General features: G+C 39.7%; 1 protein-coding gene across 3 annotated transcripts in view; it reads left to right on the top strand.

Moving 5' to 3' along the window:
- The window catches only part of LOC126424869 (zinc finger and BTB domain-containing protein 24-like), a 137,187-nt gene that overhangs the window by 104,705 nt on the left and 5,056 nt on the right, over nt 1–27,426 (top strand). For all 3 annotated transcript variants that reach the window (XM_050087697.1, XM_050087696.1, XM_050087698.1), the window contains 2 exons: nt 1,603–1,677; nt 9,397–9,434. In XM_050087697.1, the coding sequence (XP_049943654.1) occupies nt 1,603–1,677; nt 9,397–9,434 (113 nt within the window). The remainder of the gene's footprint in view (nt 1–1,602; nt 1,678–9,396; nt 9,435–27,426) is intronic.

Genomic DNA, 27,426 nt, shown 5'->3' with positions numbered 1-27,426 from the left:
ACAAAAACAAATTGTACAGGTACGTAAAATGCACACTGACAATATTGAGGAAAGCTTTTCTGATAAAGACAAATATGGAAGCATCAAGTATAAATTTAAATGTTATTTTCTTGTCATGTAGGCTTATACAACTATAAACAACTTTGACAAGCAGAGAAAAGAAGTTTTCGAAATGTGGTGATGATACAGTAGATTGCTGAAGGTTTAATGGATAAATCGAATAAACCAATGAGGAGTACTGAATTGAACTGAGGAGAAAAGATCATTAAAGCACAACTTGATGAAGCAATAGGTTTATGGGAACATCCTGAGGCATTAAGGTAGAGGAAAGTGTGAGGATTAAAAATTGTAGAGGCATACCAAGACTTGATTACAGTATGCAGGTTCAAGGGATGTAGGTTGTACTAGCTAAGACGCTGAGATGAAGAAACTTGGACAGAACAGATTAGCGTGGAGAGCCGCATCGAACCAGACTGAAGACCACAACAATATGTTGGAAGATTATATTGCCAAGGATAGAGAGAGAGAGAGACACAGATACAGTCTGAGGTACAATATTGCCTGCACCCAAGTGGAGTACGTATGTTCATCTGTAAACAATGTGATACTCAGTTCTGTCGTTTTCATTTTGATGTTGTAAATCTACATCCTATTAGCTCAATTATAGGTAAATTATACACATTAGAATTTGTTTCGACTGACTTAATTCTTTCTTGAAAATTTTAAGGTGCCATTTTCTAAAATGTAATTATTTTGTCTGCAGGTAAACCACTTTCAGGGAATATGAGAGAGAAATGTGTGCCACAGTATAAAGATTTTCGTGTCGTAAGTGAGGGCCACATGAATTGTGATTTTAATTTTCTTTGGAGTTGTTCGTAGAATGTAAGGGTTGTGTTGAGCTATATTTTGCTGGGTATTTTTCAAGTGTATTAAACCAAAGTATTTTGTTTAATTCATCATATGTACAGGGTGAAAAGAATGTTAAATCTGTGCCTTTCGTAAACTACTGCCCAAATTGTAATTGGTAGTTGGGGATTCATTCATATTTTTTTAAAAATGTAAATAGATGAATTGTTGTGTGAGGAGGTTGTATGTGAAACAAGTCAGTAGGAAGTGATGTAATGTGGCATTTGTGCCCTTGTGTTTTAATCTGATAAAAAAAATTTGGTGAAGTTGTGTAGTAAACTATAAATTAAAAGAAAACTTGGGATCCATGTAACTTCTCCTCCTTCCACAAGCCGATTGTGAGATGGCACATGGCCAGCACACTGAACTCGCATTCAGGACAACCGTGGTTCAAATCGGCATCTGGCTGTCATGATTTAGGTTTTTCCTAATTTACTTAAAGTGCTCCAGGCAAACCCAGGATGTTCTTTTGAAAAGGGCATGGCCAGTTACTTTCCCCGTCCTTGAAACAATCCAAAATTGTGCTCCACCTCTGATGACTCAATGCCAATGGGACATTAAACATTTCCGTATTCCATCCCTCCCCTTTCCCAACCCACAAAAAAAAAAACAATCCGCCTTTTTTCATAAAATAGCTAAAGAATGTGCCATTTCACATTGTGTTGTGTGATTTACAAAATAGTGCTTATGTTACAGGGCGAAAATATACACGTGAAGGAAGAAGAAGAACTCCAGATAGAGGCAGTTACTGTATATTCAGATACCGAAGGGGTAAGACATCTTTGACACAGAAATAGCTTACGCTGTAGAATTTGCGGTCTCAAATGAAACCAATATACTGTTGTTTAATACACGCTTGTTAGTGTGGGAACACGTGCGCACCCACAAACAGACATTGAAAAGTTTGCTTTCCTTGTCACTTTTACTGAGAAACCTCCAATGTGATCTTTGTGCATGTGCTTTTGTGTGTGTGTGTGTGTGTGTGTGTGTGTGTGTGTGTGTGTGTAGTATGTCTGTTCTCCCAAAAACCGAGTAGGAGTGTGACATCTTTAGCACTTGTAGAGCATGTATTCTTTATTCAGCTGAGAAACTTTGCTTTCTCATCTCTTCTGTTGATGAACTGAAGCACTCACCAGTGACCGGTGTACAAGAGACTTTTGTCAGCTGAGCCCCATTCTCATCACAGTCTGACAGACAGAGTACAACTGCTTTCAACTGACATATGTGAAAAAGGTGTGGTAAATACCGTGTTGTTTCTGCTCGAATGTGTATCCGCAGGCAGGGTATGCAAACAGCTGACGTGTGAGAGGTCAGGAGGTAGGGCTGTAGCCCGTGCTGTAGTACTGGCATGGCCAAGTGCCTGCATGCAGGAGTGGCCATGTGCCTCATCAAGGTGCATATGGCCCAGGACAACAGGAGATCAGGAAAATATGTGCGACTTTTTTCATCCAGATAAAATCCAGGAAATTTTTTAGAATTTGGAATTTTTCATTGCTTTAGTTTTCAATTAAATTTTTGTAATTTTGTTTCGTAAGAACTGATATGCTAACAAAGGATTTTACTTAGCTAACAACTGTAGAGTAATGCTGCAGCAGTAAAATGTAAACAGAAATGCTGGGAAGTTTTATGCTGATGTAAAAAACCTGTACCTATCAAAGGATTGATAAGTTTTACAGCTGTGAGGGAAAATGTAGTGTCTCTTTAACATGAAAAAGTGTACTTCCACCCAAGGTGTAGAGTATTTTCATTCAGAAGAAGTGTACTTTTAACCAGGAGATCTGGGAAAAATCTGGAATTTTTTTTCTTATGTGCTTATACACCTGCTCATGTATACCGTATTTACTCGAATCTAAGCCACACTTTTTTCCGATTTTTGTAATCCAAAAAACTGCCTGCGGCTTAGAAACGAGTGCAAAGTAAGTGGAAGTTCTGAAAAATATTGGTAGGTGCCACCACAACTAACTTCTGCCGTCGAATATATATAGCGCTACACAGGCACGCTTTGCAGGCGCAAAGATAAATACTGGCGCCAAAACCTCTGCGTCAGTAAATAAATTAAACAAAAAAGGTAGAAGACGAGCTGTTTTCCTCCACCTCAAGTTTCGACCACTGCATTTTCATACATTATCCATCGAAATAAATACAAATTCCGTATTGTTCGTCCTCCAATGGTGCAGCGTTTCAATGTACTACGAAAATCCGACTGGCAAGACTGCTAGGGATGTTTGTCAATACGGCCAACTCTACGTTCTGAATTTTTTTCCTAATAAGAATAATACGAATATAAACATTTTGCCTTGTATTCTGTCATGTTTGTTGCTATCTCATTTAAATTCTGTCTGCCTAATAAACTACAAAACTAGAGTGAGACAACAGCAAACGCAGAAGAATATACATACCATGTCATGTTTATATTCGTATTATTCTTATGCCTAATAGTGATACAGTCAGAAATGAGGCACAGCAATTGATTAGATTTTTGAACCTAAGATGACTCTAATTTCTGTGCAGAATGTAATGTACTAAAGAGGCGTCTACAGAGATTTTCAAACGGAGAAAAATTTTCACTAAACTCTCGTTCAGAACATCTTCAATCATACGCAGTCTATCATTTGGTTCTTGTTGATCATTATCAAAGAAAGCAGCAGTGTAAGTAACAACAAATAGCAGTCTCTTGCCATTGTTTCGCTAATGAGACGATTCCCCTCTCTTTTATTTTTTAATTGTAAGCAGCAGTAGCACACACAAAAGCAAGCCGTGCCGCGAGCGGCAACAGGCCGTAAACACTCGTCATCAGAATGCAACAAACAATGCGTGACACAGTATAGTAATGCATCTTCAGCTTAGAGTGACGTAAACACCTATAACAAAGAGAACGGCACTTATCAGATAAAAAAAAAAAAACGAGCAATCAATTCAAACCAGACGAAGCACGTGGAAAAGGAAGGGTACCGGTACCCGTACAAATACGGGCGGAGCGCCTGACACATAGCAATGGCTACCTGGTAAAGCTTAACTGCTAAGCTTACGACTCGAACCAAACTACTGTAGCTGTATCGTCATTCATTCGACCTGAATTGTGTCTCATATTACAATGGACCAACTTTGTTTCGATTTGGAGGTGCGGCCTAAAACTTTTCTCTCCCCTCGAATTTCGAGTGTCAAATTTCAGGTGCGGCTTAGATTCGGGAAATTTTTTTTTCCTTGATTTCGAGTCTCATTTTTCAAGTGCAGCTTAGGGTCGAGTGCAGCTTAGATTCGAGTAAATACGGTAAGCAGAATGTGAGCAATAGAACCACCAGGCTGGTAGTAGTTGTGCCTGCCTAACGGTAAGCTGATGATTTCTTATGGACAACCATGCCCCTTGTAACAGGCTGTTATAATGTAAAGTATAAATTAGGAGTGAAACCCTATGGCCACACCCTCCACACCTTGCTGTCAGATGGTGGGCGGCACCTCACTGCCGGGCTTCAGTAGTTCGAGTTACCAGTGGGAGTGTCTCTCCCAGGTGAATTTGTGAGGTTGCCAGTTGGGAACCCTGTCTGTATATTTGCTTTTCTGTGGTTTCACTAACTTGTATAAGGTGAATGCTGCGATAGTTCTCTTGAAAATGACACACACAGTTTCCTTCTTCATCCTTCTCCAACCCAAAATTGTATACCATCTCTAATGACCTTGTTGTTGACAGGATGTCAAACCCTGATCTTCGATTTGCACAAAATAGGATTGCTAAGCTTTCACTGAATGCCTTTCAGAAAACCACACACACACACACACACACACACACACACACACACACACACACTTGATCACAATGTCCTGACCTTGTTCTCAGGGAGTATGGGAAACTGAGGGAGTAAGCTCTGCCTAGCAAAGTCCAACTCACAGATACATGCAGGGAGAATGAGAATGCTGAAGGAACAAGCTGCTCTTTCACTGCTCAGTGCTGGTGCCGCACATGTGTGTACTGATATGGCATTGCATGGCATGGCACAAAAATCACTTCGTAATACGTATGGCTCACATAGGTACTGCATTGTTAGATCACCAGCAGCGACACTCAACACTTGTGGCCTGAAGTCGACCAGTGTCTACTTCCTTCAGCCAATCCGAGAATAGGCAACCCTCATTCTGGATGTTGTGAACAAATTGTATAGATCTGAGTTGAAGGTTTGTATGGGGTGAATTGGACAAGGGGTGAAAGGAAGTGAGGAGGGAGAGAGAGGGTTGGAGGGAAGGGAGGCTTACCTTTGGTGGGAGGGAGAGGTAGCAGGTAGCAGGAGGTAGCAGGAATGTGAAACCATTCCATTTGTTCTGGCTGCCAGGGGGGGGGGGGGGGAGGGGGGGAATTTGGGCATCGTGCAAACACATAGAGGAGGGGATTGGGAAGGGTAGACAGACTGGAGGAAGAGGGAGGCTTTGGAGAGGAGAGTGTGAGTGCAGAATGAGTGATGTCTGGGTCACAGTGTAGGGCTGAAGGTGGGTGTGGGCAAGGGCTGGTGGAGATTGGGGACAGGAGGATTGTGGGATCAAAGAAGATGTATGGACAGTTTCCGTCTGCATTACTTAGAGATGCTCAGATGTTTAGAAATCTTAAAAAAGCCTAGGTAGAGTACAATATGTCCTTTTTCAGATTATGGTGTGTATACAGGGTGAACCAGAATGCCATTGACAAACTTTCAGATGTTGTTTGTGGTACCTTCTTATTTTGGCACAAGGGATCCACAATCTCTGGCAGCTCATTACAGAGCTATTACATTTTTGCTTTGTTTCTTGCTCCTATTAGCTTTGTTTCTGTATTGCACTGAAAATAGTGCACAACAGTGCAAATGTTAATGGTATGTACTGTGTTCCTTGTTTCCACTAGCTCACTGTATCTACCATTGGCAACAGTAATACCCTCTGTAACTTGTTGGACTCAAGTTTGCATTTAGTACTGCTTGTTTCTGTGTAGGGTTTGCTCTCCGGCAATGTTGTTTGTGTGTTAACAGTGATACACAGCAGTACTATGGATAGGGCTACTGATGAAAAGGTGGCCAGTATCACCTCGTGTATCGGTTTGCTGAATTCCATGGAAGGGCCGCACAGTGATGCAAAGTTGAGCTGTTCTCGCAGCAGCTCCAACTGTGTCAGCTGTCCGTAGTCACCTACAAGAAACCATATCCTGTGGTTTGTGTTGTATATTTTGGCAGTTACATATTACAGGCTTTTCCACTGTCTTGAAAGACAGGTAATTGTGCCAAAAAATTGAATAAATCATGATTACATTATTAGTCTGTAATGAGCCACCAGAGATCCTTATATAAAAATACTCAGATGATATCCCTGAACAATCTGTAAAAGTTGGTCAGTGGAATTCTGTATATTACTTCTGCATTCTGTAGCTTTGGATGTAGACTAATGTGTCACATTTACTAAATGCATGATTCTCTCATTTCCCCCCTTCTTGATCCCTGTAGACAACAAACAAATCGAATGCTCCTTCATACGTACACTATCTTTCGTTCTGAAGATATTGTTTCGGTGCTAAAATTATGTGACTTGGTATTGTCGCCACGGACAAGTACCAAGTACAAAGGTGGATATGGCTTGGCCACACAAAATTTCTCCATCTTTGGTGAACAGTGCAGGCAACGCCTCAGCAACTACCAGCAGGTTCTAATACCTCAGCACTGTTGCCTGACCATGGTGCAATATTCACATTTCTGCAACCACATTGCAGTGAAGTTGACGGCAAGACTATTGCAGCCACACAGTGCCCTAAAATGTGTCCCTTGTAAGTGCCCCTTTGGAAGACTATGCCGTGGAGATTACTAATCAAGCAGAAGTTACTTCCTTCTCTTATACAGTTTTTGTATAGAATAGTGCCAAATGATTTTTTACATCAGTGGTTTTTGTTGTAATGGAAACATTTAGACTGAAGTTTGCTAGTTTGAACGTTTAGTGAGAGCTTAATAAGTTGGTGTAATGAAAAATTAGTTTACGGTGATTAAGAAATATTTCAAGACACAAAGGAATGAAAGACACTAGCTGCCAGTGGGCATGTATGTATATCAGTTAGGCAAGTTGAAAATTTTTGGCAAACCAGTATTCAAACTCGGGTCTCCTGCTCGCTAGGCGGATGTGCTGACCACTATGCCATCCAGACACAGTGGTCATCCTCATAGACTACCCTAGTATGCTTCCCATCAAATCCAGATCCTCAACTTATAGCACATACTATTTAAATAGTATACTGGTCATTATCCTCATTACCCATGGCATTTTGCATGTTCCTGTAACAGTGTCAGCTTGGTGTCCATCTGCACTGAAGAGTTCATTGGCTGTCATTGCTCCTTTATTATATATATATGGTGTCTGTTCCTTCAAACCACACCAACCTTGAACTCTTACAGGAATCAGTGAGATGCCACAAGTAATGGGCCTAATGAGCAGGGGCACTACCTCAGTAGAGTGTGGTATAAGTTGAGAATTTTGGTCTGACAGGCGGCATGCTAGGGTAGTGCGTGGGGTTGTGGTGACCGATGTGTCCAGATGGTGGTGTGGCCAGTACATCTCCCTAGTAAGCAGGAGACCTGGGTTCAGACATTTCTGAAAGAACTGAAGCTATACAAAAGAAATTTTTATGTTATTTTACAGACATTGATTCCGTATATCAGAGTACTCAGTTTAGATATTTAGAACACCCTGCAGATGTGTGATTATGCTGAATGGCTGTTATGCTTTGTTTCAGAATTTATATTCACCTCCCCTGATGAGTCAAAAGATTATGACTATATGCTTAACAAGGTGTTGGTCCAACTTTGATGCACAGTATAGCAACGAAGCATGGCTTGAGTTCAAAAAGACCATGGTAGGTTCGCAGAGTTATGTCGTATCAGAAATCTACACAAGATTTGTGCGGTTCCTGTAAATTACTGGCTGTTCGTGTGTGGGTGCAGAGCTGGTGCCTTGTAGCTTCATAGATTTACTTTATTGAGCTCAGATTAGGCAAATTTTTGTGGACAAGACATCAACATGAGTTTACTGCTGTGCTCCTGAAATCACTGTAGCCCTTGTGGCATGGTCAGCTATCATGTGGGTAGATACTGTCACATTGGTGAAGATATCAACGGTGAATGCACCTGATCTGCAATAATGTTCACGTAGTTCATAGCTGCCACTGTGCATTTGATTATTACCATAGCTACCACAGAAGCCCAAACAAATGTCTCCCAAAGCATTAAAGTGCACCTGTGTCTGTGATGTGCTGCACATTTTGAGCAGCCGTTCACTTGGGTGATGGTGTGCGTGGACACAACTGTCAATCAGGTGTAATGAGAAATATGCTTAATCCAACTGTGGGACACCTCATACATTGATCCACAGTTAATAATGATGGTCAGCTTGGGAAAAAGTAGAAATCATCTGCTGAAGAGCCCCACATTCAACATTTATGCTGAACGGTGTACTCCAAAACACTTTTGCCCATACAAGAATTATATTTTGTCATCAGATCTGCCACAGCTTGCTGACTATCCTACTTTGCAGAGCGGGCAAGCATCCAACCTTTGTATTCTGTGATGAGTAGTGGACATCCATCACTTTCTCATCTACTTGAGCTTTCACCATCCACGAACCACTTTCCAAGGATGCTCAGGGAAGTAGCATGCATATAGCTGACCAGCTTTGCTGTTTCTGAGATTCTTGTTCCCATATGTCGGGCTATAAGAATCTGTGCTTTATCAAAGCTACTTATGTCGGTGGATTTCCCCATTTGTGACCCATATTGTCACTGGAATTATTTTCCTTTTGTCTCTGCTCCACTTATACTAGGAGGTCAGAAGCAGTCTGTGCTGTAAAATAATTGTTAAGAAAAAAGTTTGATACATTACACTGTTTCTGAGTTTAATTAGCATTGAAGTTTGGGAGTCAGGCCATTGCATACTCAGATTTAATGACCCACCAGAGACGGTGTCATCAAACATACCTTCATTTGGTTTCCTAAAACTGAACAAGACAGTGACACAAAAATTGGACACATTACAGTAGTAAGGATCGAACCTGAGCCAAAGGCTGAGCAGTCTTGTGTGCTATTGTCTGTTCTCTGAGGACAACTGACACTAACTATGTATGGTGGGCTGCACAACGGGCTGATTGGCTAACTTCAATGCTATTTAACTCTGAAATGGTGCAACATATCGAATTTTTTTCCTAACAAATATTTTTCAGCACAACCCACTGCACAACATCCTTACAAGCTTTTCAGACTGTTTGTGATATGCTGTATACTCTCCTACCATGTCAAGTGCTTGCAATGCCACCAGTTGGTGTTGAGTCTCTCAGTGGGCGGTGACCATAATGTTTCGACTCATCAGTGTATTTTCTGGAATGATTCTTTTCGGTGTTATTTATTTATGAGAAGTTTTGAAGTTGTTGTTGTAACTTGATCAGTTGCTGCCATTATATCTGTTAGAGTGCTAATGTTTTCTTTTCCACGTTTTCTTACAGAGTGAAGAGGACTGTGTATCGGGCAAGAAGGTTCAAAGGTTTGCATTTCCCTTCATTATTCTAGTCACAGTATTCTTAATAGTGGCTTTAACTAGTAATACATTTAGACTGATAGTGATATTTACTAGTAATGCCTCACAAACAAATTGTTGTCAACATGGAGATAAAATAATTTGAAGTGTTGATTAGGAAGCACATTCAAGTGTTCCTTTTAATTATTGTTTTTCTGTCTGTACCATCTGTTTTTCACCCTCGTTGCATCTCTTTCTGCAGTGGAGTGAAGTTGTTTCCATGTCACATATTTCATCTGTAACTAAGTGGTATTTGAAACTGTTTTATTTCACGCTATGAGGCACATTCAGAAAGCAAGTATACTCTGACCATAAGGGGCTGCTGTTTTTTGGTTTTTGGGGGTTGGTAACATTGAGTGATAGAGGGGGATCCCCTGACCAGAGTGAGCATTGCAGTAACAGGTAGTTTGTATATTCACTTTGTACTGTCAAGTTGCATGAAAGATGTTGGTAAGAAATCCCAACGAGAGTGAGCCACATGCTGTTATTCACTTCCTATTCGCGAAGGAATAACACATACCGTAATGTTTTTGTGAATAAAAACAGTTTATGGCAAAGGTGTTATGAATATAACAAGCATATTTAAGCCGTGTAAGGAGTTCAATGGAAGCAGAAAAAATGTTCATGACAAACAGAGGAGTGGAGGACCACCAATATTGACTAATCAGTTGGTGCAAAAAATCGAGGAAATTGTTCGTGAAGACTGTCGATTGATGGTGGATGAAATTCCTGCAATGTTCCCACAGCTCTCCAGAACTCTCTTATATGAGGCACTTGCAGAAGTGATGGGATACTGGAAACTGTGTGCAATATGGGTCCAAAAACAGGTGACAGTGCTATACGAGAAAAATCGGGCCAGTAGTGCCGGTGAGTTTCTTCAGTGACTTGAGCTGGAAGGTGAGGATTTCCTGAGCTCTGTTTTCACCAGAGATGAAATATGGGTGCCTTATTACACACCTGAGACAAAAAGGCAGCCATCACAGTGGCATTGCACCAATACCCCTATCTACCAAAAACTTTAAAACCACAATTTTATACAAAAAATAATCATGGCATAAATGTTTTGGGCCTGAAAAGACATCACTTTAGTCGAATTTCTGCCTCAGGGGAAGACCATCAATGCACAATGATATGAGAGACCCTAGAAAATCTGAAAAGGAGCATTCAAAACAAAAGGAGGGGAATACTGGTGAGAGGAGTGTGCTTGCTACACGACAACACCCGTCCACACACAGCCTTATCCATCAAGATGCTCTTGGACTTATTTGGTTGTGGTGTTTACAACTGTGTGCGTGTATCCCTGACTTTGAGTTTTCTGATTATCAACTTTTCACCTTTCTGAAGGCACACAATGAGTGGAAGTAAATTTTCAACTGACAAGCAGAAACAGGTTCTGCAGTGGGGGAAGGAACTGGTGGGAAAGTTCTTCAAGGAAGGCATAAAGAAGCTTGTGCCACATCTCAGCACATGCGTTTAATGGTATGATGATTACGGGGAAAAATAATCAACAAGTGTATGAACAGTATCCTGTAATTGTTTCCAAATACACTTTTTCTAAAAGAATGTAAAAATCTAGGACACTTAGTTTTTGAACATGCCCATTAGCTGATAATTCTCACTTACTTATTTTTTCCAATCTTTTACAGTCATATATACTTGCATTCTTGGTGATTTTTTAGGGCTCTGTACCTCAGTTGGTCAAATGGAACCCATATAGGATCACTTTGTTGTCTGCCTTCCTGTTTGTCCGTCAGTATGTTGAGGACACTTTTTCTCAGGAACGGGCCAAGGTATCAAGGTGAAATTTATGTCAGAAAGTTTATGGTGTCTTGTCAACGTAGAAAATTTAAGCTTCTAAGTCAATGCAAAAAGATACAGCCATTTATGTCACTCTGTATTTTGATACTTGCAGACTCCCTCATCAGAATGTATGGATGAACATTCAACATAACTAATTAAATTTATACAGCATTATTGAGTGAGAGATGTACTTGCATTTGTCCAGTTTATGTTTTAGGGCTTTAGGTTGTAGCCCAAGTCATAGTTCTCTTTCTAAAGGGCCCCTCACTATCTCAATATTTATTGCTCTGTTCTGATATTGACTGTCTTAGAGTGTTATTGATGGTTTTTCCAATATATTGAAGGCGACTGCAAAGTTTCAAAATTATTGACATTCACACAAAATATTGTGCAATAAGGGTGGTGTTGTACAATACACAGCAATTCCTGCTGAGAGTTCGTGATTGATTGGCGCCATAAGAATCATCTGTTGATGTTCATTCAGGAGAGTAGTTTGATTACATATTTAATACCTGTTCAGGAATTAACAGTAGAAACATTTGACAAAAGTGTTTAAGTGCAGGGAAATAACACCGCAACTGCTTATTTCTTCATTTTAGAAGCTTGAATTATTTATTGGGGAAACACATAATGGCACTTCCTTCCGATCATTTACAGTAATTTATGTTACTTTTTCAGGTTTCCAGATCTGTTTCAACATTGTGGGAAGTGAAATGCAATGTATATTTGAAAAGTATCTTTTCTGTTTACAGAAGGTGTAATGAAGTTCACCAATTCATCGAAAGATTTCTTGTTCACCCTTAAAAAATTCTGAAAGTTATGCAGCTCCGCTGCAAGTTTTCTAAGCACGTTAGTACGGCTGTGTGTTGAACACCTTTGAAGCCATTTTTTTGCTCACACCACTTTGTCTTGCTTTTATTTTTGAAGCACATATTGATCGCAGCCGCAATCTGTTTCAGCGGTGACATGCTCACTACTAAGCCAGAGTTCTAACTGATGTGTTCCGGCCGTATATATTACACAATAATATTGTGCCATTCTTGGCCTCACATTTTTGCACAGTATTATTATGCAGTATATATTGAACATGTGAAGCCAACGTAATGTTTTGTCTTCCAGTGCTGGAGACTATCATCAGAGGGTATGACAACACAGAAATCAGTTACAATCTCAAATAAGTTCAGCATGCCACACTGTTTACACATATCCATACAATCGTTGGTTTGTGGCATCATGAGACTGCTGCCTCAAATTGCGGAGTCTTGTCAATGTGTGTTATGGAGCTTGTAATGGGAAATAGTCGGTGCTGTTTCTTTTGTTTAGCACTAAGGTTAATTTGTCTATTTTCAATCCTTGGTCTTTTCTGTTGAAGTTGTTTTTGTGCTTTAGAATTTCTCTGCTCTTTCTGTCCATCCTAGCACAGTAATGGCTGGATATTGATAAAACCGTAGTATTAGAGAAACGAATTTGGTGGTTCCCTAGTCCCAGTGCACAATCTGCTATGGTAGATGTATCCATGTTGCTCACAGGACAATAATAGCTCTAGTGTTCCATCTTTCTGTATTTCCTGTGTATACCTGACGGCATGTGCAGTGGATTTTGTATACTGCTGCTGTGGGAAGTGGCACGCGTATGTACTTTGCCCTGTTTGAATATTTGCTCATGGATGAACTAGCAGTTGCAGATTGTGTTCTGGAACCAGGGAACCACCAAGTTTGTTTCTCCAATACTACAGTTTTAACAGGATCCAGTCATTACTGTGTTAGGTTGTAAAGAGAGGGCATAGAAACATAACTTTAACAGAAAAGAACAAGGATTGCAATTAGTCATGTTGTGGCCTTTAGCAATAAATAAACATACAGAACCAACTCTTCCCTTTTACTAACTTGGTAACACACTTTGGTGCTACTCCACGATTTTAAGCAGTAGTATGATGACATCACAAACCGACTTTTGTGCAGATATGTACATACTGTTTGACCTTCTGGGCTTGTTTGAGATTGCAGCTGCTTTCTGAGTTGTTATGGCCTGTGATGACGTTACCAGCATAGGAGAATGAAACTTTAGGCAGATAAATATGCCCATAAAACAAAAATCATTGGGGACTATTTTGATCTCGTTGAGTGGGTCTAAGTCACGGTATGCAAAACATCTGAGAACCACCTCTGGAGTGAATAACACTCTCCACAGACCATGAACTAAACATCTCATTAGGCTATCAGCGCACTGGACACCTTGTGTCATTTTACAAGAGGGGGAAAAAAAAAAAAAAAAAAAAAAAAAAAAAAGCCAACTCCAGATGTCTATTGCACTGAGTTCCCTTTGTAACTTTCATTTGGAAACTGGTTGAAATGGACATGTAACCACTGACTGGATATGAAATACTTGTATGCTGGGTGCTGCTCCACTTGTACGTATTTTGTAAAGGACTTCCCGTTTTGCACCCTGAGCTGCACTTCAAAAGTATTTATTTGCCAGACTGGTATTCAGGCATACAGCCCATCATCAGTGGCGTATACTGTGCATGTGCACGTCAAACTATGTGGGACAATAATCCAATGCTACTTCATTGTGATATTCAGTAGTGACGTATAATTGTTTGAGCACTGTAAATTTGTATTATTTATTTCTTGACCTCATCAATATCTCTCAACTGGACTTTGTTTCTGAAAGTTCTGCAGTTATTACTGGAAGTTAAAGAGTGCAATCCAATATCAAAATTTTTGAAATAAGTATAATGCTTCTCATAAATGAGGTATGTTGTATTACATTGACCAAACATAACAAAGTTGGCTTGTTATAGAGAACATCACAAATACATTAATACAGACTATGTCTTAATTAACAGATACCAATTGAATATACAGATAACAGGTTTCCTCTTTTCCCTGTGATGTCATTGGCAATGTCAGAGCCACTCTTCTCCCATGGTTCACATCGTATCTCCAAGGCTCAACCCAATGACGAGGAATAAACTGCCCAACCAGGAGATACCACGAACATTATAAGACTGCTATCGTTCTTCTAGCTCGCAGATAAGCTGCGTTCATCCACTCCAGAATGCATGCACATAAATAAAACTCAGATCTGGACGGCGGGCTATAGTAGTTCATTAACTAAATAAACTTTCAATGGTGACAATGATCATTTGTTGGGTATGGTAATGCTTGTGCAACATGTTGCTTGACCAAAGTGATTTGTTACTTTATGATTATTAAAAATGTCAGTCTCTGTGGGTCAGAGATTGTTGCGGGTACACTATACAAAATTGTGAAACACTAACCAGAATGAGAGTGGTTGCATCTTTAAACACAATTGCCAGACAAGTTCTTGTATCAGTTGTGTGTGAAGTGCTATGTCACTTGTCTCAGCCACACTTCTTGGTTGTATCAGACGTTGTTGCACTTTATATGGCCCAGATGATGGAGTTACACCCAAATAATAACCTATTAAGTGCAGCAGATGTTGTGTAAGAAGATGTACCTTATCAGAGTAGATCTTTTTACACCCATTGCTCTACACTGTGTCATATGGCTGCGAGTGATACAGCATTCCTTGTAGGCATGTTGGACAGTCTGTGTCAAGACACCAATAAATTGACCAAATTCATTCACAGTGCTTTCTTGAGCACATTCAAAAACACAATACCTCATTCTGCCATTGCACATCATCACCAGTCTCCAAAGATGAGATGAATGATTTTTTGTTTGGTGAACTTATTAATTTAATCAAAAGCAGTGTACCAACGTAATCTTTCCTCCACAGTACATTTTCCTAAGTAATAAAACATTCACCGCAGATATTGCAGAAATGGCAAGTGCTATTGATGTGTGGTTTTCACAGATTGGGTTAGTAGTCAGGTGCTCATAATGTTCACCAATAAACAGGTTGTAAATATACTTAGAAACTGTTTTCTGTGCAAACATATACTTTTTAAAATGGAACAGTGCCTATTGACAAACTAAAAGTGGGTAAATTAGAATATCAGGGTTGTTTGCTGCAGGGTTCTAGCATGAGTCGTTTACCAGATATCGTATTTTGAAAAGTTCCCATGCGGACACTTACTTCTGCCATTCAACCTGCATAGTTGCTATGGATGATGATTTTATGTCTACTTACAATGTGCTTGTGTGTTTCTTTAGTGCACTGCAACTTGCTTAATAGTGTGTGACAATCCAAGGAATAGGCTGTGAGTAGATGATAGGATTTACCAACACAGAAAAAATTTATATACTCATGGTGTATGGAGAGTGTAGGAAGATTGCTGTTCATTCTTGTATGGTGTATGCTGCAAGGTATCCCTGTAGATGTCAAACATCCCAGCAGTTATTTATCAACCTCTTCAAACAGTTATGTGAAAGTGATAGTGTAACACTTAGACAATGTAACTGAAGGAAAATGAGGTGACGGAAGAGGGGGAAATTAATGTTCTTGCTACTGTTGCAGCTGATCCGCATGCTAGCCTCTTTGAAATTGTATATGACATGGGTCAGGGAAGTGTTCTGTGCATTCTCCATTGACATAGGTCCCATCCCTATCTCATTCTCTCCATGAAGAGTTGCATGGAAACGATTATGAGAATTGCATTAACTTCTGTATGTGGGCATTAATACAGGATACTCCAGATGTATCATGTATCTTGTTTAGTGGTGAAGACACATTTACCAGTCACGACCAGGTAAACCACTGAAACCTGCACTTTTGATTTTTTGTTGACAGTACCTGTTGGCTTCATCAGGTGGAATGTCAGCGTCCATAGAGTGTAAACATGTGGTGTGGGATTGTGAACCATCAGCTCATATGCCTGCTTTTCATAGACAGAACACTGAACATGAACAAGTATCTCAGCCTGCTAACAGACCACCTTCCACAGTTGCTAGAAGACGTTCCTGTCCAGCCCATAATGCATGAAGTACTACAGCATGTCTTCACAAATTATTTGATTAGTTGTAAGGACCTGTACCTCGGCCAGCCTATTCCCTGGATTTGATGCCTGTAGACTACTTTGTATGTGGGGAAAGCTGAAAGATGTGGTCTACAAGGACATACCTACTACACCTGATGATATTCGAGCAAGTGTTGCTGCAGGCTGCTTGTACAATGCTATCATGTGGGCAACTGTCGTTCAATATCTGACTGGAAGCAATTATAGTCACTGCTGGTGGTCATTTTGAACACAACCTGTGGCGATCAGTTGTCTCATTACTGGTCAGAATCCACATAACTAGTGTATGCACTCCTGTTGTTCTTTAAAGTGTGCTACCACAGATATTTTGCAAGAGTCATCGTGGGAACTTTTAAAAATACGATATCTTGTAGATGACTCACACTAGAATCGTGTATCAAACACCACGTACATTCAGATTTACCCAACTTTTAGTTTGTTAATGTCAATAGCATTGTTCCACTTAAAAAATGTATGTTTGCACAAAAAATACGCTTTCTAAGTGTTATTACAATCTGTAGATTGGCTAGCAAGATGAGCCTCTGGCTACCAATACATTCTGCGAAAACTGCACATCCCAGGCACTTTCCATTTCCGCAACATTTGCAGTACAAGTTTTAGTTGATTCACCCTGTATGTTTAAAGCTGGGCATATTTGTGTATGTGTAAGGACTACTTCCAAGCCCCTGGACCAAAGTTAGCTAAATCTGACACAAACTCCTTGTCCAGCTGGGACCTACATAGGGGAGTGTATAGAGCTCTAGCTCTAATATTTACAGAGATCCATGTTTTGAAAAGCCCTTCTGCATATAGACTGCCCTGCATGAAAGGTGTTTCACACAGTAGTAGTATTGACTTGCCTTATCAATCTACTTGGCAGTCCAGCCTATACGTCAGGGGCAAGAAATGGTTTCCCAGCCCCGGACATGTAGGCTACCTTGCACAACAGGTATGTTGCATATTGCGTTGCAGTAGTATCAGCTTGCTTAGCATGGCAGCCTGTACGTCATGGGAAGAAGTGTTTCCAAGCCCTTGGCATATAGGCTGTGCTGCACAAGAGGCGTGTTGTTGGAGCAGTACCAGCCTGCTTTATCGACCTTTATAGGGGCTACCTGTGCAAATGGGCATGCACAGGGGGAGGTTGAGAAGGATGGAGGAGGAGTTGCAGAGGGGGAGGTAGGAGTTGCAAAGGATGTAGACAAGGAAAGAGGGTATGGGTAGTGGACAAGGGGGTGGGAGAAGGTGAGAGGTAGGAGAGGAGGAGATGAACAGAAAGAGGGAAGGGTATGGACAGAGAGTGGTGCGAGGACGAGATGGACAGATGGGGAGGTGAGGAGTTAGTGGACATAGAGAGAGAGAGAGAGAGAGAGAGAGAGAGAGAGAGAGAGAGAGAGAGGAATGGAGGAGATGGACTAAGAGGTGTGCACATTATATGTGATATAGATGTATTCAGATGAAGCTGTGGGGAAAAGGCTAGATTGTAGTAAATTTGGTTGAAATTGTTCAGTGTATTCTAGAGATACGTGTACCAAGTTTAGCAGAAATTTCTCCAGGCATTCCAGAGCTGTGGATTAGTTAGGCCTTAAATTGTCATCAACACTGGCTCGTATCGGCTTAGTGTGCCTGAAACCGTGGACTTGACACTAATATTGTTTGAAACTTCCTGCCACATTAAAACTTTATGCCAGACAAAAGCGATGTCTAACCATTGTTGTTTTCCCACTGAGGCAAGCACTGTAGATGCTATTCACACTGTTAGAATTCTAATCGGAAAATACAAAGATCTCAAAAAAGACCTACAGCTTTCAACTGAGTCCCAAGAAGGCATGTATGGGCAGACTCTTCACATGCAATGTGTCCCAGGATTTTACTTCTGTATTCTCAAGGACTCAGATGAGAACATCAAGACAAAGGCTGTAAGTCCTGCAGATACTGGCAAAGAATGTGAGAGAAAAGTTGGGGGCCACCAAGGATTTGCTTCAAACTCAAGCCGGTCATGAAATGACACAGAACACCTACAGAAACCAGCTTTATGCAAACGTATATATGCTGGTGACATAGTTCTAGTAGCAGGATCTCCAGGAGAAATTAAAGACGATCTTAACACTTGGTGCACTGTGCTAGAACATCGAGGGCTTAGAGTAAGTAGGAATGAAACACTGTCAAGTCAATTTGTATATACCTGATTTGTGATATATTGGGCTGGTTGTTTTATTGTTGTGAATTATTTTGTTTTGTATTTTGTTGTTTGTGTGGTGTGTGATTTAAATAGTTTTGCAAGTTGATATGATACATTACCAAGGAAAGGCATACTGACATATTTACTTTCTTCTGGTGCTGAGGAAAGGTTTGTTGATGGTTTTTACTTAGTTTTCATTTTTGCATCTAGTTTGTCAACTATGGTTGGGTCGTAAACATTATTTTGGGTTATTGTTTTTAAAATGTTTAGTTCCTTGGTTTTTTCAGCAGGTTCTGCATGAATTTTGTTTACCTGGTTGAGTGCTAATCTGAAAAATGCTATTTTATACTGATTTGGGTGGTATAACAACATCTGTTGTGATGGGTTTTCTGTAAATTTTGAATTTGTGTTTGGTGTTGTTACATGTTATGTTTAAGTCAAGAAATTTGAAAAACTAATAAATACTGTACTCATCCACTTCCGTAACCATTCCCTACCTCACTCATACCACACCTAAACACCATCCTCTCTACCTCTTTCTACACACACACACACACACACACACACACACACACACCCTACCCCTCTCTCTCTCTCTCTCTCTCTCTCTCTCTCTCTCTCTCTCTCTCTCTCTCCCCCCCCTTCTCTCTCCCCCCCTTCTCTCCCCCCACCCTTTCCCCTCCTCCCCTCCCATCCCTCCATCCTGCCTTCCTCCCTTCCCATATGTATTCTATCCTGTTTATTGAGCAGTGAGAAACATGCCAAACATAACTTCCCTACCACAAGTATTGTCCTAAACACTTTGTTGTAGGTTTTGTAAATAGCATAAGAAGCTTTTGCAGGGTAAAAACATAATCATTTTTATAAAGAAAGTAATGTAATAAATAAATATTTTGTTATGAATGCCACACAAAACGAAAAAATGAGCAAAGAAAATTCTCTGCCTCCACAAAACTCTTTGGAGACAACGGCCACACTCTTTGGTTTGTTTATATTTTATAAAATATGTGTGTGTCACCATCAGTGGAAAAGTGCCTGTTTCACTTGATATTTAACTATAGTGGTAAGCACAAATTGTGTTTTCCACAGCAGTACCTCCCACAAGAATAAAAAACAGTGACTAATTCCATCAAATTAATCTTACAATCGTAATATTCTTTCCACACACAGTGCTCACTTTTTTGTCTCTGTATTCGGCACAGATGCACGACCCCCACAATACTCCAAACTAAATTTTATCATCTGATTATGAATCCCCAGGCGATTCAAAACCGGTCATGAAAAAATAAAAAATTGAAGAAGAAATGGCGATTGGTTGCAGTAATTCCTGAAACCTCTAACAGAACAGTCACAGTGTTCCAAATCCAGAATAGATAATAGTTGTATTTTGCTACCTATCCTCGTAAAAGGAACAACGAACACATACAGAAAATGTAAACTGAAGTTATTGAAAACTATTCTTGCTATTCAATTCAATAAGCAGTGCATATTACAAAACATTACTCCTAATTTTGTCAAAGTTGTAAACAATGGCCAGAGTAAATCATCTCAGCTAAAAGCAGATGTGAAGGCACATAGATCAAAAATGTAATTAGGTCTCATTATAAACTAAAAGACTTACTCAACAAAGACATCTACAGGCTGCACTTAGAGTTAAGCAATCACCTTATGCTGTCCCAAATGGTAACATTCATAGAGTTAGTTCAACAATCTGTTGATAAAGAAATGTTGAAAAGTTCATCTAAGCAAAAGGAAAAGCTCTCAAAGCTCATTGCCAAAAAATCCACCAACTCTTACTCCAACTTACCTGATGGAAAACATAATTTTTCTGAGAGAGTGGTAAACACATCAAACTTTCATTTCAACAACACACAACTAAATTTGCTAAATAAAGGACTAAAACACGATATTTCCACCAAACTTGATGAAAACACTGTCAAAGACCTAATAACTGACACTAAGGTAGCCTGCCTATCAGCAAAACTAAATGGAAATGACCAAAATAATAAAGAAAATCATGAAAACAAAAAAAACTCCACAATATTACTCGTAATGAGGTTACAACATTAAAACAAATTAATAAAAAAACTAGTTGATAATAATGCTTTTGTGGTTAAGGCTGAAAAAAGCAATACAGCTGTATTAATGTATGAATCAGAGTACATTAACAAAACATTAGAATTTTTTAAAAATAACAACATAACTGAACTAGAATCTGATCCTACCCCAAAATACCAAAATAAAATAAAAAAACTTATTAAAGATCTGCAACCTCCTCCTAACAACTACTGAAGCCAAACACTGCGTAATAATGAACCCAACAGCTCAAAAGCCCAGATCACAACCCAAGGTTCATAAACAAGCCCACCCACTACACACAATAATCAACTCTATAACAGTTCTGGATACAAAATAAACAAAAAACTTCATGAAATTCTCAGTAAATCCTACACATTACAAACAACTACTTCATATTGAACAGCTATGAACTAAGTGACTGCATAAAAGATATCACTATTCCCACAACAGCAAAATTTACATCACTCGACATAATAAACCTGTACACCAACATACCTGTAACCATAGCGAGTAGACTTATACTTGCTATGCTGTAACAGAAACACTCCAAACAATCAAAGACAACTTATTGCATTATAATAAGCTAAGTAATGTAGAAATCTATGAACTGATGGATTTACTTGAATTAGTGTTATCTCACAATTACTTTTCCTTTAATAACAAAATCTATATTCAGAAAGACGGTTTAGCAATGGGCAATAGTTTAGCTGGCCTACTAGCTGACATCTATATTAAGGACCTGGAAAACAAATTCTTTAAAGATAATCCAATGGAAAAAGACAGAGTCATTTATTACAAATGCTATGTTGATGACACATTGATAATATACAGTGGAACAACTGAAATAGAAAACTTAGCCACTAAACTAAATAATATACATCCCAAAATACAGTTTACTGTTGAACACCAAACACAACAGGGAATTAATTTTCTTGGCTTAAACATAACATGTCACAACACCAAATACAAATTCAAAATTTACAGGAAACCCACCACAACAGATGTTGTTATAAATAATACATCGTGCCACCCAAATCAGCATAGACTAGCATTTTTCAGATCAGCACTCAACCGTGCAAACAAAATTCATGCTGAACCTGCTGTAAAAACCAAGGAACTAAACATTTTAAAAACAATAGCCCACAATAATGCTTATGGCCTAACCATAGTTGACAGACTAGATGCAAAAATGAAAACTAAGCAAAAACCATCAACAAACGTTTCCTCAGCACCAGAAGAAACTAAATATGTCTGTATGCCTTTCCTTGGTAATGAATCATATCAATTTGCAAAACTATTTAACCACACAAAGTCAAAATCAGTTTCCACACAAACAACAAAATACAAAACAAAATAATTCACAACATTAAAACAACCAGCCCACTATATCACAAATCAGGTATATGCAAATTAACTTGTAATAGCTATTCTTGCTGCTACAGACGGTTCTTCGATCATGTAGGCTGCAGATTCCTCGACTTGTGCCATAGGGTGGTGGGGTTTCAGGTTCGGCTAAATAGGTCAGGTGTCCACTACACACAGGAGGCAGCTCCACGGGTAGCAGGGACAGTGTGGCATGGACTGGGCAGTTTTTTAGGTTAGACAGTCTCGGGAAAAATAAAAAAGGGCTCCAGTCTCAAAGGGTACTGGGCAAAGAAACGATGAGAATCGACCAAGCAATAGTCGGTATTGTAGTTGTAAATTATCGTAGCTGTGTTGGAAAAGTACCAGAGCTTCAATTGCTGATAGAAAGCACTGAAGCTGAAACCGTTATAGGAACAGAAAGCTGGCTAAAGCTGGAGATAAATTCTGCCGAAATTTTTACAGAGGTGTAAACTGTATTCGGAAAGGATAGATTAAATAAAGTAGGTGGTGGTGTGTTTGTGTCTGTTGGTAGTAGTTTATCTTGTAGTGAAGCTGAAATAGATAGTTCCTGCACATTACTATGGGTAGAGGCTATACTCAACAGCTGTACCAAAATAATAATTGGCTCCTTCTACTGATTCCCCTGACTCAGATGATACAATAGCTGAACGGTTCAAAGAAAACTTGAATCTCATTACAAATAAGTACCCCATTCATAAAGTTATAATTGGTGGAGACTTCAATCTACTCTTGATTTGTAGGCGAAAATACATGTTGTTCAAAGCCAGTGGAAGACAGAAAACATCTTCCGAAATTGTACTAAATGCTTTCTCTGAGAATTACTTCGAACAATTAGTTCATGAGCCCACACGAATTGTAAATGGTTGCAAAAACACACTTGACCTCTTAGCCACAAATAATCCTGATCTAATAGAGAGCATCATGACGGATACTGGGATTAGTAAACACAAGGCAACTGGACAGGAGAGAGAAACGCTCCACTTCCCTTTCTCGGCCTTTCATCGCTAAAATGTGGGACACTTTAATGTGTCATTCAGCCATGAGCATAGACAAATGGAAACTTAGACCACCTGAGAGGAAGGAGAGGTGCAGGGGAAGAAATCCTGCCTTCCTCAACCCCATTCTGCAAAAGCATGACTTATGCACAGTCATAGGGATTGCCAATCACTTCTGCTGTCGTGGGAATCATATTAAAACCCTGTGACGAACCAGGATTAACCTCGACACTCGTTTCAAAATTAGAAAAGGAAACAGTGAGTACCACATAGCACAAAGTAAAGCTGAGTACACAAATCATTTGGTAATGACTGTGGCAGAAATACTTGCTAAGGTTGGCAGTGTTGTAAACGTGGTAGTGCAGGCCTGACTTCTACCGGTATATTACCCAACCGTAGTCTGAAACACGTCCCAGCATAATACTGCCACATTGTAGTGTTCGTGCTATACTTGTCTGATGATGATGGCCTGCCAATAGCAGCCTAAAAATTGCCCTCAATAACTCCACTTCTTGTAGCGAGGCTTAAAACCATATCAACCAAAACCACTAAAAATAAATGCAAAATATATCTATTTAAAACAGCAGATAAAAATTCATTTGATGCCTTCCTAAGAGAGAATCTCCACTCCTTCCAAGCTGATTGTGTAAGTGTAGACCATATATGGCTCAAATTCAGAGATACAGTATCAACAGCAATAGATAGTTTCATACCACATAAGTTAATAAGAAATGGGACTGATCCACCATGGTACACAAAACACATCAGAACACTGTTGCAGAAGCAATGAAAAAAGCTTACCAAATTCAGAATAATGCAAAATCCCCAAGATTGGCTAAGTTTCACAGAAGTTCAAAATTTAGTGCAGACATCAATGAGAGATGCTTTTAATAGTTTCCACAATGAAACATTGTCTCAAAATATTGTACAAAACCCAAAGAGATTCTGGTCATATGTAAAGTACACAAGTGGCAAAAAAACAGTCAATACCATTACTGCACGATAGCGATGGAAATGTTACCGATGATAGTGCCACTAAAGCGGAGTCACTAAATACAGTTTCCCGTAATTCCTTCACGAAGGAAGAAGTAAATATTCCAGAATTCAAAACCAGAACAGCTGTTAGCATGAGTGACAAAAGTAGATATCTTAATGTTGCTTAACAACTCAAATTACTTAAGAAAGGCAAGTCTCCGTTCCAGATGGCATACCAATGAGGTTCCTTTCAGAATATGCAGACACAATAGCATCTTTCTTAGCAATCATATACAACCACTCACTTGACGAAAGGTCTGTTCCTAAAGACTGGAAAGTAGCACAGGTTACACCAATATTTAAGAAAGCAAATAGGAGTAACCCATTGAATTACAGACCCAAATCACTGACCTCAATTTGCAGCAGGATTTTGGAGCATATACTGTACTCAAACATTATGAGTCACCTTGAAGAAAATGACTTATTGATACATAACCAACACGGATTCAGAAAATATCCTTCTTGTGCAACACAGCTAGCTCTGTATTCCCATGAAGTAATGAGTGCTGTCGATAAGGGACCTCAGATCGATTCCATATTCCTAGATTTCCAGAAGGTTTTTGATAGCGTTTCTCACAAGCGACTATTAATCAAAGTGCGTGAATATGGAGTATCATCTCAGTTGTCTGACTGGATTTGTGATTTCCTCTGAGAGAGGTCACAGTTCGTAGTGATAGACGGTAAATCATTGAGCAGAACAGATGTGACATCTGGCGTTCCAAAGGCCCTCTGCTGTTCCTGATTCACATAAATGATCTAGGTGATAATCTGAGCAGCCCCCTTAGATTGTTTGCAGATGATGCTTTAATTTACCGTCTAGTAAAATCATCAGATGATCAATTCCAATAACAAAATGATCTAGAGAGAATTTCTGTATGGTGTGAAAAGTGGCAATTGGCACTAAACAAAGAAAAGTGTGAGGTCATCCACATGGGTACTAAAAGAAATCTGATAAATTTTGGGTAAATGATAAATCGCACAAATCTAAGGGCTGTCAATTTGGCTAAATACCTAGGAATTACAGTTATGAGCAACTTAAATTGGAAAGACCACATAGATAATATTGTGGGGAAGGCGAAACAAAGACTGTGCTTTGTTGGCAAAACACTTAGAAGATGCGACAAACCCACTAAAGAGACAGCCTACATTACACTTGTCCATCTTCTGCTGGAATATTTCTGCATAGTATGGGATCCTTACCAGGTATATTGACAGAGGACATCGAAAAAGTGCAAAGAAGGGCAGCTCATTTCATGTTATCACGCAATAGGGGTGAGAGTGTCACTGATATGATACACAAGTTGGGGTGGCAGTCACTGAAACAAAGGTGGTTTCCTTCACAGCGAGGCCTATTTGCGAGGTTTCAATCACTAACTTTCTCTTCCAAGTGCGAAAATATTTTGTTGACACCCATCTACATTATAGTAAAATAAGAGAAATCAGAGTTTGAACGGAAAGATTTAGGTGTTCCTTTTTCCCACGCACCATTCAAGAGTCTAATGGTAAAGAAATAGTATGAAAATGGTTTGATGAACCCTCTGCCAGGCACTTAAGTGTGAATTGCAGAGTAACCATGTAGATGTAGATGTAGATAGGGCAGACAGGAAGAAATTTTGAATCCGATACAAAGAGCATACTGACGCACTCTGTTTAAAAAATTTAAATAGATCCACTTTTGCAGCCCATGTAGCCCAAAATAGTCATTCAATCATAGATGTAAAAACCAACTTCCACATTCTACACACTGTAGACAAAGGAATAAAAATGGACCTCATGGAAGAATTAGAAATGTTCATACATAACAGTAAAACACCCCACACCATCTTAAATGAGCACATTGATTTAGCAAACAACCCATTCTTCCAAAATTTTAAAGAGTACTTAAATTTGAAAAACTAATAAATACTGTACTCATCCACTGCCGTACCCATTCCCCACCTCTCACATACCGCAGCTAAACACCATCCTCTCTCATCCTCTTTTTTTACACACACACACAACCCCCCCCCCCCCCGGTCTCTCTCTCTCTCTCTCTCTCTCTCCCCCCCCCCTCTCTCCCCCCCTCCCCCCTCTCTCCTCCCTCTCTCCCCTCTCTCCCTCTCTCTCCCTCTCTCCCCCCCCTCTCTCCCTTCCTCCCTACCATTCCACCTGCCCTCTTCCTCCCGACCCCCCCTTCCCTCCCCATATGTATACAATCTTGTTTATTGAGCAATGAGAAACATGCCAAACATAACTTCACTACCAGAAATATTGTCCTAAACACTTTGTTGTAGATTTTTGTAAATACCATAAGAAAATTTTGCAGTGTAAAAACATAGTAATAATATTTTTTATAAAGAAGGTAATGTAGTAAATATATATTTTATTACGAATGCCACACAAAACGAAAAATGAGCAAAGAAAATTCTCTGTCTCCACAAAACTCTTTGGAGACAACAACGGCCACACTCGTCGGTTCGTTTATATTTTATAAAGTATGTGGGAGTCGCCATCAGTGGAAAAGTGCCTGTTTCACTGGATATTTAACGATAGTGGTAAGCACACATTATGTTTTCCAGAGCAGTGCCTGCCGCAAGAATAAAAATAGTAATACCGTCAAATTAATCTTACAATCATAATATTCTTTGCACATGCAGTGCTCACTTTTTCATCTCTGTATTTGCCACAGATGCACGACCCCCACAATACTCCAAACTAAATTGTATCATCTGATGACGAATCGCTAGGCAGTTCGAAGATGGTCACGAATAGATGAAGAATTGAAGAAAAAATGGCGATTGGCTGCAGTAATTCCTGAAACCTTTAACAAGACAGTCACAGTGTTCCAAATCCAGAATGGATAAAAGTTTTAATAAAATGTGTTTTTGGTTGAAAGCACGGTATTGGCAGTTCCACAGCTTCACGGTTACTGAATCCCAGCGGCTTTTACAGGGTATCTTGCAATTCTGTAACTGCTTGTGACCGATGTTCTTACATGCCACTGTATGCATCACAGCTCATCCACTGCTTTTAATTTGTTGCCCAAAGTCACCTCTTAGTGCCTAATGAGATTAAACACGTTTTTTCTGATTAATAGTAGCAGCATTAAAGATTACTCCTGCATAATGCAGCACATTATCTGATCAAAAGTATCTGGACACTATTATGTAATGCAAAATTGACCACTAGGTGTCATGGGAGTGGGGCTTGCCAATATAAAAATTGTGTTGGCAGTAGAGAAACTGTACAGAACGGATGAATCAGGAGAGCTCAGTGATTTTTAATGTGGACTAGTAACAAATCTATGAGGGGCATTTCAATCCTCGTGAACCTCCCCAAATCGTGTGTCGACGGTGTGATCGCAGAGTGGGAAACGAAAGAACAACCGCAGCTCAACCGAAACCGGGCAGACTTCATATACTTGCGGATGAGGACTGTCGAGCATTGTCGAGGGTGATTGTAAAACACTGCATGAAATCAGCAGAAGGTATCACTTGTGCTGCCAGTAGTCCAGTTAGCACAATGACTGTGCATGGGGAGTTACAAAGAATGGATACAATG

The sequence above is a fragment of the Schistocerca serialis genome, chromosome 10 (assembly GCF_023864345.2).
Source record: "Schistocerca serialis cubense isolate TAMUIC-IGC-003099 chromosome 10, iqSchSeri2.2, whole genome shotgun sequence".
NCBI classification, from domain to species: domain Eukaryota; kingdom Metazoa; phylum Arthropoda; class Insecta; order Orthoptera; family Acrididae; genus Schistocerca; species Schistocerca serialis.
This window is presented reverse-complemented; position numbering and strand designations above follow the sequence as displayed.